This window comes from Balaenoptera acutorostrata, chromosome 1 (genome assembly GCF_949987535.1).
Source record: "Balaenoptera acutorostrata chromosome 1, mBalAcu1.1, whole genome shotgun sequence".
NCBI classification, from domain to species: Eukaryota; Metazoa; Chordata; class Mammalia; order Artiodactyla; family Balaenopteridae; genus Balaenoptera; species Balaenoptera acutorostrata.
The window spans coordinates 155,257,403-155,278,291 of record NC_080064.1 but is presented as its reverse complement, the minus strand read 5'-3'; the positions used below and the strand labels follow the sequence as shown (position 1 = coordinate 155,278,291).

The window sequence follows — 20,889 nt, the reverse complement described above, 5'->3', positions numbered from 1 at the left end:
CATATTAACAAATTGAAGAATAAAAACCATATGATCATCTCAATAGATGCAGAAAAAGCTTTTGACAAAATTCAACACCCATTTATGATAAAAACTCTCCAGAAAGTGGGCATAGAGGGAACCTACCTCAACATAATAAAGGCCATATATGACAAACCCACAGCAAACATCATTCTCAATGGTGAAAAACTGAAAGCATTTCCTCTAAGATCAGGAATGAGACAAGGATGTCCACTCTCACCACTATTATTCAACATAGTTCTGGAAGTCCTAGCCACGGCAATCAGAGAAGAAAAAGAAATAAAAGGAATACAAATTGGAAAAGAAGAAGTAAAACTGTCATTGTTTGCGGATGACATGATACTATACATAGAGAATCCTAAAACTGCCACCAGAAAACTGCTAGAGCTAATTAATGAATATGGTAAAGTTGCAGGTTACAAAATTAATGCACAGAAATCTCTTGCATTCCTATACACTAATGATGAAAAATCTGAAAGAGAAATTATGGAAACACTCCCATTTACCATTGCAACAAAAAGAATAAAATACCTAGGAATAAACCTACCTAGGGAGACAAAAGACCTGTATGCAGAAAACTATAAGACACTGATGAAAGAAATTAAAGATGATACCAACAGATGGAGAGATATACCATGTTCTTGGATTGGAAGAATCAACATTGTGAAAATGAGTATACTACCCAAAGCAATCTACAGATTCAATGCAATCCCTATCAAATTACCAATGGCATTTTTTACGGAGCTAGAACAAATCATCTTAAAATTTGTATGGAGACACAAAAGACCCCGAATAGCCAAAGCAGTCTTGAGGCAAAAAAATGGAGCTGGAGGAATCAGACTCCCTGACTTCAGACTATACTACAAAGCTACAGTAATCAAGACAATATGGTACTGGCACAAAAACAGAAACATAGATCAATGGAACAAGATAGAAAGCCCAGAGATTAACCCACGCACCTATGGTCAACTAATCTATGACAAAGGAGGCAAAGATATACAATGGAGAAAAGACAGTCTCTTCAATAAGTGGTGCTGGGAAAACTGGAGAGCCACATGTAAAAGAATGAAATTAGAATACTCCCTAACACCATACACAAAAATAAACTCAAAATGGATTAGAGACCTAAATATAAGACTGGCCACTATAAAACTCTTAGAGGAAAACATAGGAAGAACACTCTTTGACATAAATCACAGCAAGATATTTTTCGATCCACCTCCTAGAGTAATGGAAATAAAAACAAAAATAAACAAGTGGGACCTAATGAAACTTCAAAGCTTCTGCACAGCAAAGGAAACCATAAACAAGACGAAAAGACAACCCTCGGAATGGGAGAAAATATTTGCAAACGAATCAACGGACAAAGGATTAATCTCCAAAATATATAAACAGCTCATTTAGCTCAATATTAAAGAAACAAACACCCCAATCCAAAAATGGGCAGAAGACCTAAATAGACATTTCTCCAAAGAAGACATACAGACGGCCACTAAGCACATGAAAAGATGCTCAACATCACTAATTATTAGAGAAATGCAAATCAAAACTACAATGAGGTATCACCTCACTCCTGTTAGAATGGGCATCATCAGAAAATCTACAAACAACAAATGCTGGAGAGGGTGTGGAGAAAAGGGAACCCTCTTGCACTGTTGGTGGGAATGTAAATTGATACAGCCACTATGGAGAACAATATGGAGGTTCCTTAAAAAACTAAAAATAGAATTACCATATGACCCAGCAATCCCACTACTGGGCATATACCCAGAGAAAACCGTAATTCAAAAAGACACGTGCACCCGAATGTTCATTGCAGCACTATTTACAATAGCCAGGTCATGGAAGCAACCTAAATGCCCATCAACAGACGAATGGATAAAGAAGATGTGGTAGATATATACAATGGAATATTACTCAGCCATAAAAAGGAACGAAATTGAGTCATTTGTTGAGAAGTGGATGGATCTAGAGACTGTCATACAGAGTGAAGTAAGTCAGAAAGAGAAAAACAAATATCGTATATTAATGCATGTATGTGGAACCTAGAAAAATGGTACAGATGAGCCAGTTTGCAGGGCAGAAGTTGAGACACAGATGTAGAGAATGGACATATGGACACCAAGGGGGGAAAACTGCGATGAGGTGGGGATGGTGGTGTGCTGAATTGGGCGATTGGGATTGACATGTATACACTGATGTGTATAAAACTGATGCCTAATAAGAACCTGCAGTATAAAAAAACAAACAAAACAACTAATACTAAACTTTCATTGGGTTATTTGTATGGAAATATGTTAATATAAATGTTTCAGACATTACATGAAATTTCTAAAAATCTTATATTTGTATTTGTATGGAAATATGTATGGAAATATGTTAATATAAATGTTTCAGACATTACATGAAATTTCTAAAAATCTTATATTTGTATTTGTATGGAAATATGTATGGAAATATGTTAATATAAATGTTTCAGAAATTACAGGAAACGTCTAAAAATCTTATATTTGTATTTGTATGGAAATATGTATGGAAATATGTTAATATAAATGTTTCAGACATTACATGAAATTTCTAAAAATCTTATATTTGTATTTGTATGGAAATATGTATGGAAATATGTTAATATAAATGTTTCAGACATTACATGAAATTTCTAAAAATCTTATATTTGTATTTGTATGGAAATATGTATGGAAATATGTTAATATAAATGTTTCAGACATTACAGGAAACGTCTAAAAATCTTATATGTTCTGGTATAATGTTATAAGTAATAATCCTAGTTATTACTTTAAAATGTATATCTCAGAAATAACTAATTTTCTTGTCAACTGCATTATTATGAACTTTCATCAAATCTTTAACCGTGGTCATTTTTAAGTCTTTTGTCATTTACAGACAGTTCTGGGTGTACTCTGATGATTTTGCAAATATGTTCCTATAAAAGGGTTTCATCTTCAAGAAATTCATGGAAAAGACTCTGACAAGTACAGGTTTCTGGTAACTGACTGTACTGCTGAACTGAATGAATAAGCATTTTCAGAACTCTAATGAAAAACTGATGAACTCATAAAAGTGCTAACAAAAGATCAAGATGAAAAAAAAAGAAATTAATTACATGGGACTGAGTGAACTGATGAGGATGAGTATAATTTTTGTGACTTTCTGTCTGAATTAAAAAAAAAAAAATCCCACAAGGACTCAGAGGAAAAGAATATACAAATCAATTTTCACTGCAAAGTAAAGGAGCTGTTACAGTGGAGGATTACTGGACTGAATGTCAATATTATGACACAGTATAAGTGTGTTTCATGTTTGGTAATTGCAATCATTGTTGCTTTTGTTGTGGTCATCCATGTACAATGCTTGGTGTCAGTCTATTTATCTCTTGTAAAAATAAAATACAGTGTGTGTGTGTGGAAAATAAAATAAAATAAAATAAAATTGCTGATTCAATTTCAAAAAAAAAAAGAAATAAAACCACACATGTGTGGTCAACTAATTTTTGACAAGAGTGCCAAGAGCCCACCACGGGGAAAGAATAGTCTGTTCAATCAATGGTGTTAGGAGGTGTTGCGTTGACATGAAATTGCTCACCCACAACCTGCTGAGCTTGCATGTGCAGGCAATGGGGGCCTGTGGCTTCGCCCTGTGCCTCCAGGCCACTGAAGTCCGCATTAACCCTGTGGAGTCCAAGCCCAACTTCGTGGCGGGTATGATACCTAAAGTGGAGTGGGCGATGCTTCTGGAGGCTTCAGACACCTTGCATCTGTTCAAGGTACCCAAAAAACCAATTCAGGGACATGAGCATAAGGAGAATTTTCTGAGAAATATGCACCATGTGCTGCTAGAGGTGGGTGTGTTGGAGGACACCCTGCAATGTCCAGAGTCTGGATTTCTATTCCCCATCAGCCATGGGATCCCCAAAATGCTACTGAGTGAGGAGGTAACCTAGACTTAAAACAGTGCCAAGCACCAGTTTTTCATTCTGTGACCTTGTGTATCTTTGTTTACATATATCCTGTTTGTTAGTTCTGTTCTGTGTATCCCCAACCCTTGGCCCAGTGACACACGAAACACAAAGTGTTCTTGAGCTCAATATTATATATATCTTTTTCTCATTAAAGGTTCAAAACCAAAAAAAATTTTTAAATAAAAATAAACGGTGTTAGGAAAACTCTATACTCACATGCAAAAGAGTGAAACTATACCCCCCTATCTTACACCACTCACAAAAATTAACTCAAAATGCATTAAAGACTTAAAGGTAAGACCTGAAACCATAAAACTCCTAGAAGAAACTGTATAGATATAGACATAAAATTCACCCATAAAAAAGGAAATCCTATCATTTGTGATAACATGGATGAAACTGGAGTGCATTATGCTGTGTGAAATAAACCAGACAGAAAAAGAAGAATACTGTATGGTATCACTTATGCTTGAAATCTGAAAAAAAAATTCTGATTTTTTCACTGTGTGAAGTGATGGATGTGCTAATTACCTTGCTCTTGGTAATTATTCTATAATATATAAAAATGTTAAACATATGTATATATTATATACATATGTTATATGTATATAATATATACATACATACATATATGTATATAATATATACACATATAATACATATATGTATTATGTATATATACATATATATGTATAATATGTATACATATATATGTATATCTGTACATGTATAATACATATATGTATATGTATTATACATATGTATATGTATGATACATATATAATGCATATATACATATATGTATATAATATATACATATATATAACATATGTATATATATCACATTGTACACTATAAATATATACAATTATATTAGTCAGTTATTCCTCAACAAAGTTAAAAAAAAAACAGTAGGGAGCATTCTAGGAACAAGAAGGAATTAAGGGTTGTGTGGCTGGAGATTTGGCTAAGGGGTAGATAGGAGCAACACCATGAAGGTCCTCACATGCCATGTTGGTCCTCTGGAAGTCTTTGCTTATAATCAAGGTATAAGAGTCATTCTGGTTTGCACCTTATAGAAGAAAAGAGCTATAGATTATTCAGGGGTGAGTACAACAAAATTCTGATATGCTTCTGCTTTTCCTGAAATAGTTCTAATTTCTGTGAAAGAGTAATTCAAAGTCTCATCCTGAGACTGAGTAACACCCTTCTGGAGGCTGGAAGACTAGTGATGGCTCCTTGTCTTTCATGGCATATAAAATGATACTAAGAGCAGGGTTCTTGACTGCAACCAAAATAGGACATTTCATTCAACAAACTTTAAAAAAAAAATGTGGTTACAATGTGTCATGCTGTATGACAGTTGCTCAGGATACTTAGTCAAATAAAAATGACCATTCAAACAATTTAAATACTAGTAGAGGATGCAAATATATAAAAGAACAAGTAGACCATATTGTGACATGTTTAATGATTAGAAGTAAGCATAAATAGTATAGGAGCACAGAGGAGGGATATGGAAGATTTCTGGGGAGGAGGCTCGAAAATGGGTTCAAGTTCTGACTCTGTCACTAATTATTAGCTCTATGATTTTAGATAAGAAATGTAATTTCTTGGGGCTTCATTGCCCCTATCAAAACAATGAGAACATTAGATGATATACGAGTAAGCTCTCAGTTTTAAAATTAAGTGATTAAAAATGCAATCATAAAAATTGCAATCATTTTATGATTCCAATAACTTCAACATACTTGATTTATAAAATTCAGCACATAGAAATATAAGCTAAGCATATCAATTTCTTCTCCTCAACCCCCACTACCTCTAAAAGTCAACTTCCTTTAGTGTATTTGGGGGAAATACTCTCAAAAGATATTTTGTAAGTTGATGGTTTTGGTCTCAAAATTTAAGTTGCAGCGTCCTAGTCTAGCCCATAGAAATATAACTAATGCTTTTAAGCATAAGCTTGGGAGACCGACTATGCTTGTAACCATGGGAAAATGACTTAATCTTTTGTGCTTCAATTTTTTTATCTGTGAAATGGGATAACAGTTGGTTATACTTTTTTAATGTTGTTAAGAGGGATAAATTAGTTAATACATGCAAGTGTTTAAAATAATAACTGGCACATGATAAACATTCAATAAATATGAATTTTATCACCTATAATGAAGCTCAGTGGTTTTATTTTTATTTTTTTAGTTGTGGGCTACTTTCTACCAAAAAGTTTTATGCAATTAAAGTTGTATATTGTAAACCCTAAGGCAACCACTGAAAACACTTTAAAAGTGGTATAAATAATGTCAACTTAGGAAACAAAATTGAATCATAATAATGCTCAATTAACCCAAGAGAAGGCAGATAAAGAAAAAAGAAATAAAGAACAGATGGGAGAAATAGAAAACAGCTAGCAAGATGGTAGATTTTAATCCAACCATATCAATAATTGCATTAAATATGAATGTCTGAATGCACCAGTTAAAAATGACTGTTAGATTAGATCAAAAAGTAAGCACCAGCTATATGCTTTCCTCAAGAAACTAACTTTAAATATAAATATAAGTGTAGTATAACTATAAATATAAGTTAAAAGTAAAAGAGAAGATATATCATGCAAACACTAACAAAAAAGAAAGTTTGAAATAACTATTTTGATATCAAACAAAATAGATGTCAGGGCTAAAGAGAGATATTACATGATAATAAAGGAATCAATTTTCCCAAGAAAAAATAGCAATCCTAAACATGTATGCCCATAACATCAGAGTTTCAAAATACATGAAGCAAAAACAAATAGAATGAAAGGAAATATAGATAGATCCACAATTGCTGAAGATTTTATCACTCCCCTTTCAATAACTGATAGAAAAAACACGTAGAGAGAAAACTAGTAAGAATACAGGAGCCCTGAATATTATCAACCAAATAGACTGAATTGACATTTATGAAACACTCCATTCAACAACAGCAAAATACACTTTGTTTTTCAAGTACACATGAAACATTCACCAAGATAGACCATATGACTCACAAAATACACCTCAATAAATTGAAATGAATAGAAAGTCATACAAAGATGTTCTCAAACCATAAAAGAATTAAACCAGATATAAATAACAGAAAGCTATTTAGAAAATCTCCAAATATTTGGTAAATAAACAACACAATCCTAAATAACCCATGGGTGGAAAAGAAAATCTCAAAGAAATTTTAAAAATATTTTGATGTAAATGAAAGTGAACATACAACAGCACAAAATGTGTAGGATGTAACTAAAAAAGTGATTATATGGAAATGTATAGCATAAAATGGCTATAACATAAAATAGTTAAAATGTAACATATAGCATAAAATGGTTAAACAAAAAGAAGAACGATCTCAAATCAATAATCTAAGCTTTTACCTTAAGAAACTAGAAAAAAAGGGCAAACTAAACCCAAATCAAGAGTAAATTAAGTAATAAAAATAATACCAGAAATCAATGAAATTGAAAAGAAGAATAAATATATGATCCTCAATAGATGCAGAAAAATCATTTGACAAAATTCAATCTCTATTTATGCTAAAAAAAAAAAAACTATCAGCAAACTAGAAATAAAAGAGAACTTTCCTAACCTGACAAAGTATACATGGAATATTCAGCAAGCTACAGCTATATTACACTAAATGATGAAAGACTGAATTGTTTCACCCTATTATAAAACACAAAGTAAGGCTGTTCTCTCTCTCAACATCATACTGAAAGTCCTAACTAGTGCAATAAAGCAAAGAAAAGATATAAAAGGCTTGCACGTCAAAAAATGAAGAAATAAAACTGTATTTAAGGGACTTCCCTAGGGGTCCAGTGGTTAAGACTCAGTGCTCCCACTGCTGGGAAGTAGAAGCTTCCCTGGTTGGGGAACTAAGATCCCACATGCCACATGGTGTGGCCAAAAAAACCCCAAATAACAAAAACTCTATTTAAAAAATGGCATGACTGTCTATGTAGAAAATCCCCAAAGAAGTCTACAGAAATCCTCCTCGAACTAATGAAAGGGGTTAGCAAAGTCACAAGATAGAAAATTGACAATGGGAATTCAAAATTTTAAAAATAATGCTATTTATCATAACATCCAAAAAAACTTAGATATGAGTCTAAAAATTTATGTGTAGGGCCTGTATGCTAAAAACTGCAAAACACTGGTGAAAAATATTAAAGAAATCCTAAATAAATTTAGAGTCACACCATGTTAATGGCTTTAAGACTCAATATTGCTGTCAATTATCCCCAGTTCAATTGAAAACCCCAAATAAAATCCCAGTAGGTTCTTTTGTAAATATTAACAAGGCGATTCTAAAATTTATAGGGAAAGGCAAAGGAGCTAAAATAGCCAAAACAATTTTAAAAGAGAAGAACAAAGCCAAAGGACTCACTTTCCTCTATCACAAGATATACTCTAAAGTTGTAATCAAGACAATGCGGTATTGGTAAAAGGATAAACACATAAATCAATAGAACAGATAAAGAGAGACCAGAATTAGATCCACATGAATAAAAACAGTCAACTGACTTTTGGTAAAGGTGCAACTACAATTCAATGGAGAAAGTATAGTGTCTTCAACAAATAGTGCTGGAACAGTTGGATGTTTATATGTCCCCCTCCCAGAAAAAGAAAGAAGGAATCTGAGCCATACTTCAAACATTAACTCTAAATAGATTATAGATATAAATTTATAAAACATTTAGAAGAAATCATGTGTGAACAAAGAATTTTAGTTATGTCACCAAAAGCATGATCCATAAATTTAAAAACTTGATAAATTGTACTTCATCAAAATGAAAATATTTGCTTTGCAAAAGACAGCCATAGCCTAGAGAAAATATTTGCAAATTACATTTCTGGTGAATAATTTCTAACCAGAATATATAAAGAACTCTCAAAACTAAACAATAAGAAATTAAGCAAACCAATATTAAAAATGGATAAAAGATCTGAACAGACACGTCACCAAAGAAGGGACGAGGGTGGCAAATAAGCCTACAAAAAGATGTTCAATGTCATTAGCACAGGGAAATGCAAGTTAAAATTACCATAAGACACCACTACACTCCTACTAAAATGGTTATTATTATTTTTTTTAATGGCAGCACCAAGTACCTAGAAGGATGCCAAGCAACTGAAACTTTATTACATAGTTGGTGGGAATGCAAAATATTACAGCCTCTTTGGAAAACAGTTTGGCAATTCTTACAAAGTTAAAGATATTTCAATCCACCCAAAAGAAATAAAAACTTACGTACCTGCAAAAACATGTATATGAAAATTTGTAGCAACTTTATTCAAATTCACCAAATATTGGAAACAATCCAGATGCCCATCAACCAGCAAATGGATAAACAAGCTGTGGCACATTTGTGCAACAGAACACTCTACAGCAATGAGTAGGAACAGACTAGGGATTCACAAACAACATGGATGAATCTTAAATGCATTTTGCTAAGTGAAAAAAGCTAAACTCAAAATGTTACATGTTATATGATTCCATTTATATGGGAATAGGAAAACCTCAAGGAAGGAGAATAGAACAGTGGTTCCCAGAGGTTATATGGTGGGAGGAGCAGTTGTCTGTTAAAAAGCAATACAAGGAAATTTGGGAGCCAGTGGTATTCTGTATGCAAATATGGTGGTGGATACATGGATCTATACATTTGTCAAAACTCATACAGCTCTTCACCAAAAAGAATGACTTTTACCATATTAGTTTTCTTCTTTGTTTTTTTAAACTGTCAAATTGTTGGGAAGGGAGGATAGATTCCAGGTCATGACAGATTGAAGGATGAATTTAAATTATTTCAAATGAATCACATGACCTCACTAAGGGGAAAGGGGAAGAAAGGAGATGACCTAAGTAACTTAGGAAAGTAACATTTTCACTGGATACTTAAAGACAAAAGAACTATTCAGAAACATTATACTCTAATGAGTAATTTGTTTCTCAGAGGGGTATGGGTTAAAACAGAAAATATTAATATACTGAGTTGAAAAAATAAGTAAATATATTTTATCTAATTAGAGCTAGGTTTCTCATTGTCAAGAAGGAAGTTACAAATAAGGAAAGGGGAAAAGCTAAAATGAACCCTGTGGTCCTGGATTGGAGTCAAAGCTATCCATATAAACTCATGCATTTTTTTTCTTTTTTAAATAGCACAGCATTTGGGAAGGATAATTGTGTGCTATATGAACTAACAATCCCAATCCCATTTCTTTTTTTTTTGGTCACACCACACAGCATGTGGGATCTTAGTTCCCTGACCAGGATGGAACTCACGGCCCCTGAAGTGGAAGCAAGGAGTCCCAACCACTGGACCACCAGGGAATTCCCCAACTCATGCATTTTTTTTTTTTTTTAATGATATTCTTGTCTGCTTACATTCTTTTTATGTATGTATGTATGTATGTATGTATGTATGTATGTATGTATGGCTGTGTTGGGTCTTCGTTTCTGTGCGAGGGCTTTCTCCAGTTGTGGCAAGCGGGGGCCACTCTTCATCGCGGTGCGTGGGCCTCTCACTATCGCGGCCTCTCGTTGCCGCGCACAGGCTCCAGACGCGCAGGCTCAGTAATTGTGGCTCACGGGCCGAGTTGCTCCGCGGCATGTGGGATCTTCCCAGACCAGGGCTCGAACCCGCGTTCTCTGCATTGGCAGGCAGATTCTCAACCACTGCGCCACCAGGGAAGCCCCTCATGCATTTTTTTAAAAAAAAATTAGATAGATTAGCTAGCTAGCTAGGTTAAAATAGATGTATTCATGCATTAGTTAGCATTCATACATTTATTTCCTAGCTCTATCCACTAGACCAGAAGCAGTGATTCTTGTTGTATGTATGTTCTGCTGGCTCTGCTTTTCTGGCTGAAGTCTGACTGATACAACAAGTAAAAGTAGAGCTGCTCCCGAGTCGTCCATCTGACAGGTGCTTTTCTGTACCGCCTGTCCCTCCCTCCTCACTTAGTTTTACTGAGCATTGCTCTGACTTACTTCCCTGCTATGGTATCTCTCAAAATGATGTTCCTGCCCCACACAGCTCTCAACAGAAAGTTGGATGTGGGGAAGATCACTTCTGTGTGTTTCTCTCTATTCCTCATAATGCTGTAAATAAGACCATGGTACTGTATCCAACTTGAGAAACAATTTGAGGTGGGGAGTAACTAAAGTGAGTGGCAGTATAAGAGAGAGAAAGGAAAAAAATCTGTTTTCATATCCAAGGGAAAGCTCAGAAGCATTTAATAGAAGTTCTACATATGTTCCCAACCTGTTTGCAGGCTTGCTTCTCTTCTCCTCAAGTCTGCCTTACTTTCAAAAATGCCTCCTTCAATTATCTACAATATAAATCCCTCATGATTCTTCAAGGATCATCACCACAGGAATCGACCTGATGCAAGGATCCATTTCATTACCACTTTAGGCCCAGGTCATTCATCATAATACAATTCCTAAATCTAGATTAACTCTATGAAAAGGGAATGTTAGTTCTTTCTACCTGAATATTATTTCCCTAAATACAACATAATTTACAGACACCCTTGCCTAAGTGGGATTGTGTTTTAAATTACATTAAAGCAGATTAGTGTTATTTGTCCCTTGAACCACCCTGACCCACAAGTGCCCCTCAGTCACCACCAGTTTTACACAATTTATTTTCTGCTTCTAAAGTTTACCCCCTTGTCTTTGGGAACATAAGAAAAAGGCCCCATGAGTGTGTATTTTTTCAAGTTACCCAGCCATCTATCCCCTGGAAACTGCCCAGTAAAATCTTCAAAATCACCTTTCCCGATACCTTGACCTGTGGTTCATTCCTAGTAGAAGGAAGGAAGTACTAGAGTTTATTTTCTCACATAAGACATTCCAAGGGGTGGAAAATGGGGATTAGGAGGTAGCCATTATTTGTTCTTCTTGATATAATAGGTGAAATCCCTGACATCACTCTCCTGGAAATTTGAAGGGTGGAAATTGGGTTAAAGAACAATGTCTTAGATAATCTCCAGATTCAGAAGTAAAGTGCCAATAATAGCAACTTAAAGAAAATGATCCTCTTACAAACTTCACATATGGTCCTAAATCTACCAAAAATTTATCTCAACAACCTGAAAAACCTTACTTCCATTAGTTGCACTAACTGGATTTCTGTAAATTAGACATCCATTTATAACACATAGAATGGCATTCAATCAGTCATCCCTCTCTTAATGTAACTTTGATTAGTAAGGTGCTCTGCCCCATCCTATACCAGTGATTCCCTTGTGCTCAAACAATAGAGTGATATTTGAAGGGTGGGTTGAAAATGCGGGAGGGTAGCACTGAACTGGAAAAGTGAAGTAAATCTGGAGCTTCAAGCTTCAAGATGTCAAGCATATAGCTGAGACTGAGATAAAGCAGCATGAACACAGGACTTGTCTAGAGCCAAAGCAGTAGGAACTGGAAAAAAAAAAAATGTCCACCAAGACAATGCCAAAATTAATGGTACCTTTTTCAAAGTTGTAACTTGGACCAACTCTGAGTTCCAACAAACATTGAATGGATGCTGTCTTTATTGTCTTTGTTTCTTAGTAAGACCCCTTATTCCCCTCTTATTTTCAGGGGAGTGCTAGTAGTTCAAATGTTTAGGAATTTTTAGATTGTATCTTCAGATCCTTACAGGCCAGGCCTCCACCTCCACTTCTCCTGCCCCATCACTGTAGCAATACCTGTGTCTACTTTGGACAGTGGGTTTTGGCAAAACCATTCGTTAAAAACAATTATTCTACTGGAAACAGATATCATATCTATACTATCTATATAGATAAATATCTAGAGAGAGAGATAGAGAGATATGTAAATGTAGATAGATAGACATCTAGAGAGAAGGAGAGAGAGATAGAGAGAGAAGGTGGTTTCTAAAATACTCCTAATGATCCCTGCCTTCTGCTATTCATGCCCTTAGGTAATTCACTCCCCTGTATGTGGACTGAACATAGTCTTCCTTCTAAAAAATGTATATCTATAACATAGAAAAATTGATGAAATGTCACTTTTTAGATTCCTGTACAGATACCCTGTACCCTTTTTAGATTCTTGCCTGTACCTTCTCTATGGCTCTTCTCACTTGCTCACTCTGATGAAACCAGCTGCCAAGTTGTGAGATACCCAGTGGAGAGGTCCACATGGCAAGGGACTGAGGGAGGCCTCCAGCCAACAGCCATCAAGGAACTGAGGCCCTCAGTGCAACAACCCGTGAAGAACTGAATCTTGCCAACAACCATGTGAATGAGCTTGGGAACAAATCCCTCCCCAGTCAAGCCCATGGGTGAGACTGTAGCCCAGCTGACACCTTGATTGCAAACTTACAAAAGACTTTGAGCTAAGCTGTGTGCTGATTCCTGACCTACAGAAACTGTGAAACAATAAATGCTTTGTAACAAATGGGGTAATTTGTTACACAGCAAGATAATTAATACCATAACCTGTAAATTATATGAAATTTACATGTAAATATAAATTATATAAATTTATATTTATATTATATATAATATAATGTAATATGTATATATTTAAACCAACTACTACAGGTTGGCCTGGGAATCTGGACTCCTGTGATAATGTTGTTCCTGTGGGAAAGTATGCAGGTATGCTTTGAATTTTACAAACTTCCTTACAAACTATTGAAATGCAATGCACTGGTGAGTTGAGGATTTTCAATACTTAAAGGACATTCTTTTAAAAATTTTAATTGAGGGCTTCCCTGGTGGTGCAGCGGTTGAGAATCTGCCTGCCAATGCAGGGGACACGGGTTCAAGCCCTGGTCTGGGAAGATCCCACATGCCGCGGAGCAACTCGGCCCGTGAGCCACAATTACTGAGCCTGCGCATCTGGAGCCTGTGCTCCGCAACAAGAGGGGCCACGATAGTGAGAGGCCCGCGCACCGCGATGAAGAGTGGCCCCTGCTTGCCACAACTAGAGAAAGCCCTCGCACAGAAACGAAGACCCAACACAGCCAAAAATAAAAATAAATAAATTTTAAAAAAAAAGAATACAAAAATTTTAATTAGTATTTTCATTAAACTTCTTAGGGAGGAGGAGGGAGAAGATGGCGGAAGAGTAAGACGCGGAGATCACCTTCCTTCCCACAGATACAGTAGAAATACATCTACACGTGGGAATGCTCCTACAGAACACCCACTGAACGCTGGCAGAAAACGTCCGACCTCCAAAAAGGCAAGAAACTCCCCCCGTACTTGGGTAGGGCAAAAGAAAAAAGAAATAACAGAGACAAAAGAATAGGGACGGCACCTGCACCAGTGGGAGGGAGCTGTGAAGGAGGAAAGGTTTCCACGCACTAGGAAGCCCCTTCGCGGGCGGAGACTGCGGGTGGCAGAGGGGGGAAGCTTTGGAGCCACGGAGGAGAGCGCAGCCACAGGGGTGCGGAGGGCAAAGCGGAGAGGTTCCCGCACAGAGGCTCGGCGCCAAGCAGCACTCACCAGCCCGAGAGGCTTATCTGCTTCCCCGCCGGGGCGGGCGGGGCTGGGAGCTGAGGCTTGGGCTTCGGTTGGATCGCAGGGAGAGGACTGGGGCTGGCAGCGTGAACACAGCCTGAAGGGTTTAGTGCACCACAGGTAGCCGGAAGTGAGTCCAGGAAAAAGTCTGCAGCTGCCGAAGAGGCAAGAGACTTTTTCTTGCCTCTTTGTTTCGCGGCAGGCAAGGAGAGGGGATTCAGAGCGCCGCCTAAACGAACTCCAGAGAAGGGCGCGAGCCGCGGCTATCAGCGCGGATCCCACAGCAACAGGGGCGCAGAGGGAAAAACGGAGAGACTCCCGCACAGAGGCTCGGCGCCGAGCAGCGCTCACCAGCCTGAGAGGCTTGTCTGCTCACCCGCCGGGGCGGGCGGGGCTGGGAGCTGAGGCTCGGCTTCGGTTGGATCGCAGGGAGAGGACTGGGGCTGGCAGCGTGAACACAGCCTGAAGGGGTTGGCGCACCACAGCTAGCCGGGAGGGAGACCGGGAAAAGGTCTGCAGCTGCCGAAGAGGCAAGAGACTTTTTCTTGCCTCTTAGATTCGCTGCGCGCAAGGAGAGGGGATTCAGAGCGCTGCCTAAACGAACTCCAGAGAAGGGCGCGAGCCGCGGCGATCAGCGCGGACCCCAGAGACGGGCGTGAGACGCTGGGGCTGCTGCTGCCGCCTCCAAAAAGCCTGTGTGTGAGCACAGGTCACTCTCCACAACGCGCCTCCCAGTAGCCTGTGCAGCCCGCCACTGCCAGGGTCCCGGGATTCGGGGACAACATCCCCGGGAGAACGCACTGTGCGCCTCAGGCTGGTGCAACGTCACGCCGGCCTCTGCCGCTGCAGGCTCGCCCCGCCTCCTCCGTACCCCTCCCTCCCCGCGGCCTGGGTGAGCCAGAGCCCCCGAAGCAGCTGCTCCTTTAACCCCGTCCTGTCTGGGCGGGGAACAGACGCCCTCAGGCGACCTACACGCAGAGGCAGGTCCAAATCCAAAGCGGAACCCCAGGAGCTGTGCGAACAGGGAAGAGAAGGGGAAATCTCTCCCAGCAGCCTCAGAAGCAGCGGATTAAAGCTCCACAAACAACGTGATGTGCCTGCATCTGCTGAACACCTGAATAGACAACGAATCAGCCCAGATTCAGGAGGGGGACTCTGGGAGCAGGAGATATTAATTTTTCCCCTTTTCCTTTTTTTGTGAGTGTATATGTATATGCTTCTGGGTGAGATTTTGTCTGTATAGCTTTGCTTTACAATAGCTTTATTTTACTTCACTATATTATAGCCTCTTTCTTTCTTTCTTTCTATTTTTTCTCCCTTTTACTCTGAGCTGTGTGGACGAAAGGCTCTTGGTGCTCCAGCCAGGCATCAGGGCCGTGCCTCTGAGGTGGGAGAGCCAACTTCAGAACACTGGTCCACAAGAGACCTCCCAGCTCCACGTAATACCAAACGGCAAAAATCTCCCAGAGATCTCCATCTCAACATCAAGACCCAGCTTCACCCAAAGACCAGCAAGCTACAGTGCTGGACACCCTATGCCAAACAACTAGCTAGACAGGAACACAACCCCATCCATTAGCAGAGAGGCTGCCTAAAATCATAATAAGGCCACAGACACCCCAAAATACACCACCAGACGTGGACGTGCCCACCAGAAAGACAAGATCTAGCCTCATCCACCAGAACTCAGGCACTAGTTCCCTCCACCAGGAAGCCTACACAACCCACTGAACCAACCTTAGCCACTGGGGACAGATACCAAAAACAACGGGAACTACGAACCTGCAGCCTGTGAAAAGAAGACCCCAAACACAGTAAGATAGGCAAAATGAGACGACAGAAAAACACACAGCAGATGAAGGAGCAGTCTCAAAACACACTGGACTTAACAAATGAAGAGGAAATAGGTAGTCTACCTGAAAAAGAATTCAGAATAATGATAGTAAGGATGATCCAAAATCTTGGAAATAGAATAGACAAAATGCAAGAAATATTTAACAAGGATGTAGAAGAACTAAAGAGGAACCAAGCAATGATGAAGAACACAATAAATGAAATTAAAAATACTCTAGATGGGATCAATAGTAGAATAACTGAGGCAGAAGAAAGGATAAGTGACCTGGAAGATAAAATGGTGGAAATAACTACTACAGAGCAGGATAAAGAAAAAAGAATGAAAAGAACTGAGGACAGTCTCAGGGACCTCTGGGACAACATTAAACGCTCCAGCATTCGAATTATAGGGGTCCCAGAAGAAGAAGAGAAAAAGAAAGGTACTGAGAAAATTTTTGAAGAGATTATAGTTGAAAACTTCCCTAATATGGGAAAGGAAATAGTTAATCAAGTCCTGGAAGCACAGAGAGTCCCATACAGGATAAACCTAAGGAGGAACATGCCAAGACACATATTAATCAAACTGTCAAAAATTAAATATAAGGAAAACATATTAAAGGCAGCAAGGGAAAAAAAAACAAATAACACACAAGGGAATCCCCATAAGGTTAACATCTGATCTATCAGCAGAAACTCTGCAAGCCAGAAGGGAGTGGCAGGATATACTTAAAGTGATGAAGGAGAAAAACCTCCAACCAAGATTACTCTACCCAGCAAGGATCTCATTCAGATGTGATGGAGAAATTAAAACCTTTACAGACAAGCAAAAGCTGAGAGAGTTCAGCACCACCAAACCAGCTTTACAACAAATGCTAAAGGAACTTCTCTAGGCAAGAAACACAAGAGAAGGAAAACACCTACAATAACAAACCCAATACATTTAAGAAAATGGGAATAGGAACATACATATCGATAATTACCTTGAATGTAAATGGATTAAATGCTCCCACCAAAAGACACAGGCTGGCTGAATGGATACAAAAACAAGACCCATATATATGCTGTCTACAAGAGACCCACTTCAGACCTAGAGACACATACAGATTGAAAGTGAGGGGATGGAAAAAGATATTCCATGCAAATGGAAATCAAAAGAAAGCTGGAGTAGCAATTCTCATATCAGACAAAATAGACTTTAAAATAAAGACTATTACAAGAGACAAAGAAGGACACTATATAATGATCAAGGGATCGATCCAAGAGGAAGGTATAACAATTGTAAATATTTATGCACCCAACATAGGAGCACCTCAATACATAAGGCAAATACTAACAGCCATAAAAGGGGAAATTGACAGCAACACAATCATAGTAGGGGACTTTAACACCCCACTTTCACCAATGGACAGATCATCCAAAATGAAAATAAATAAGGAAACACAAGCTTTAAATGATACATTAAACAATATGGACTTAATTGATATTTATAGGACATTCCACCCCAAAACAACAGAATACACATTTTTCTCAAGTGCTCATGGAACATTCTCCAGGATAGATCATATCTTGGGTCACAAATCAAGCCTTGGTAAATTTAAGAAAATTGAAATCGTATCAAGTATCTTTTCCGACCACAACGCTATGAGACTAGATATCAATTACAGGAAAAGATCCGTAAAAAATACAAACACATGGAGGCTACACAATACATTACTTAACAACGAAGTGATTACTGAAGAAATCAAAGGGGAAATCAAAAAATACCTAGAAACAAATGACAACGGAGACACGACGACCCAAAACCTATGGGACGCAGCAAAAGCAGTGCTAAGAGGGAAGTTTATAGCAATACAAGCCTACCTCAAGAAACAGGAAACATCTCGAATAAACAACCTAACCTTGCACCTAAAGCAATTAGAGAAAGAAGAACAAAAAAACCCCAAAGCCAGCAGAAGGAAAGAAATTATAAAGATCAGGTCAGAAATAAATGAAAAAGAAATGAAGGAAACAATAGCAAAAATCAATGAAATTAAAAGCTGGTTCTTTGAGAAGATAAACAAAATTGATAAACCATTAGCCAGACTCATCAAGAAAAAAAGGGAGAAGACCCAGATCAATAGAATTAGAAATGAAAAAGGAGAAGTAACCACTGACACTGCAGAAATACAAAAGATCATGAGAGATTACTACAAGCAACTCTATGCCAATAAAATGGACAACCTGGAAGAAATGGACAGATTCTTAGAAATGCACAAACTGCTGAGACTGAACCAGGAAGAAATAGAAAATATGAACAGACCAATCACAAGCACTGAAATTGAAACTGTGATTAAAAACCTTCCAACAAACAAAAGCCCAGGACCAGATGGCTTCACAGGTGAATTCTATCAAACATTTAGAGAAGGGCTAACACCTATCCTTCTCAAACTCTTCTAAAATATTGCAGAGGGAGGAACACTCCCAAACTCATTCTATGAGGCCACCATCACCCTGATACCAAAACCAGACAAAGATGTCACAAAGAAAGAAAACTACAGGCCAATATCACTGATGAACATAGATGCAAAAATCCTCAACAAAATACTAGCAAACAGAATCCAACAGCACATTAAAAGGATCATACACCATGATCAAGTGGGGTTTATCCCAGGAATGCAAGGATTCTTCAATATACGCAAATCAATCAACCATATTAACAAATTGAAGGAGAAAAACCATATGATCATCTCAATAGATGCAGAGAAAGCTTTCGACAAAATTCAACACCCATTTATGACCAAAGCCCTGCAGAAAGTAGGCATAGAGGGAACTTTCCTCAACATAATAAAGGCCATATATGACAAACCCACAGCCAACATTGTCCTCAATGGTGAAAAACTGAAACCATTTCCACTAAGATCAGGAACAAGACAAGGTTGCCCACTCTCACCACTATTATTCAACATAGTTCTGGAAGTCCTAGCCACAGCAATCAGAGAAGACAAAGAAATAAAAGGAATCCAAATCGGAAAAGAAGAAGTAAAGCTGTCACTGTTTGCAGATGACATGATACTATACATAGAGAATCCTAAAGATGCTACCAGAAAACTCCTAGAGCTAATCAATGAATTTGGTAAAGTAGCAGGATACAAAATTAATGCACAGAAATCTCTTGCATTTCTATACACTAATGACGAAAAATCTGAAAGTGAAATTAAGAAAACACTCCCATTTACCATTGCAACAAAAGGAATAAAATATCTAGGAATAAACCTACCTAAGGAGACAAAAGACCTGTATGCAGAAAATTATAAGACACTGATGAAAGAAATTAAAGATGATACAAATAGATGGAGAGATATACCATGTTCCTGGATTGGAAGAATCAACATTGTGAAAATGACTCTACTTCCCAAAGCAATCTACAGATTCAATGCAATCCCTATCAAACTACCACTGGCATTTTTCACAGAACTAGAACAAAAAATTTCACAATTTGTATGGAAACACAAAAGACCCCGAATAGCCAAAGCCATCTTGAGAACGAAAAATGGAGCTGGGGGAATCAGGCTCCCTGACTTCAGACTATATTACAAAGCTTCAGTAATCAAGACAGTTTGGTACTGGCACAAAAACAGAAATATAGATCAATGGAACAGGATAGAAAGCCCAGAGATAAACCCACACACATATGGTCAACTTATCTTTGATAAAGGAGGCAAGCATATACAGTGGAGAAAAGACAGCCTCTTCAATAAGTGGTGCTGGGAAAATTGGACAGGAACATGTAAAAGTATGAAATTAGAACACTCCCTGACACCATGCTCAAAAATAAACTCAAAATGGATTAAAGACCTAAGTGTAAGGGCAGACACTATCAAACTTTTAGAGGAAAACATAGGCAGAACACTCTATGACATACATCACAGCAAGATTATTTTTGACCCAGCTCCCAGAGAAATGGAAATAAGAACACAAATAAACAAATGGGACCTAATGAAACTTAAAAGCTTTTGCACAGCAAAGGAAACCATAAACAAGACCAAAAGACAACCCTCAGAATGGGAGAAAATATTTGCAAATGAAGCAACTGACAAAGGATTAATCTCCAAGATTTACAAGCAGCTCATGCAGCTCAATAACAAAAAAACGAGCAACCCAATCCAAAAATGGGCAGAAGATCTAAATAGACATTTCTCCAAAGAAGATATACAGATGGCCTACAGACACATGAAAGAATGCTCAACATCATTAATCATTAGAGAAATGCAAATCAAAACTACAATGAGATATCATCTCACACCGGTCAGAATGGCCATCATCAAAAAATCTAGAAACAATAAATGCTGGAGAGGGTGTGGAGGAAAGGGAACACTCTTGCACTGTTGGTGGGAATGTAAATTGATACAGCCACTGTGGAGAACAGTATGGAGGTTCCTTAAAAAACTACAAATAGAACTACCATAGGACCCAGCAATCCCACTACTGGGCATATACCCTGAGAAAACCATAGGTCAAAAAGAGTCATGTACCAAAATGTTCATTGCAGCTCTATTTACAATAGCCAGG

The 20,889-nt window shown here is 37.9% G+C and overlaps 1 protein-coding gene across 1 annotated transcript; it reads left to right on the top strand.

Moving 5' to 3' along the window:
• Window positions 1-3,610: 3,610 nt before the first annotated feature.
• On the top strand, window positions 3,611-3,982 carry LOC103016809 (multifunctional methyltransferase subunit TRM112-like protein). The gene has a single exon (XM_057528074.1). It carries the CDS (start codon window positions 3,611-3,613, stop codon window positions 3,980-3,982), a length of 372 nt encoding a protein of 123 aa, XP_057384057.1.
• Window positions 3,983-20,889: the final 16,907 nt, after the last annotated feature.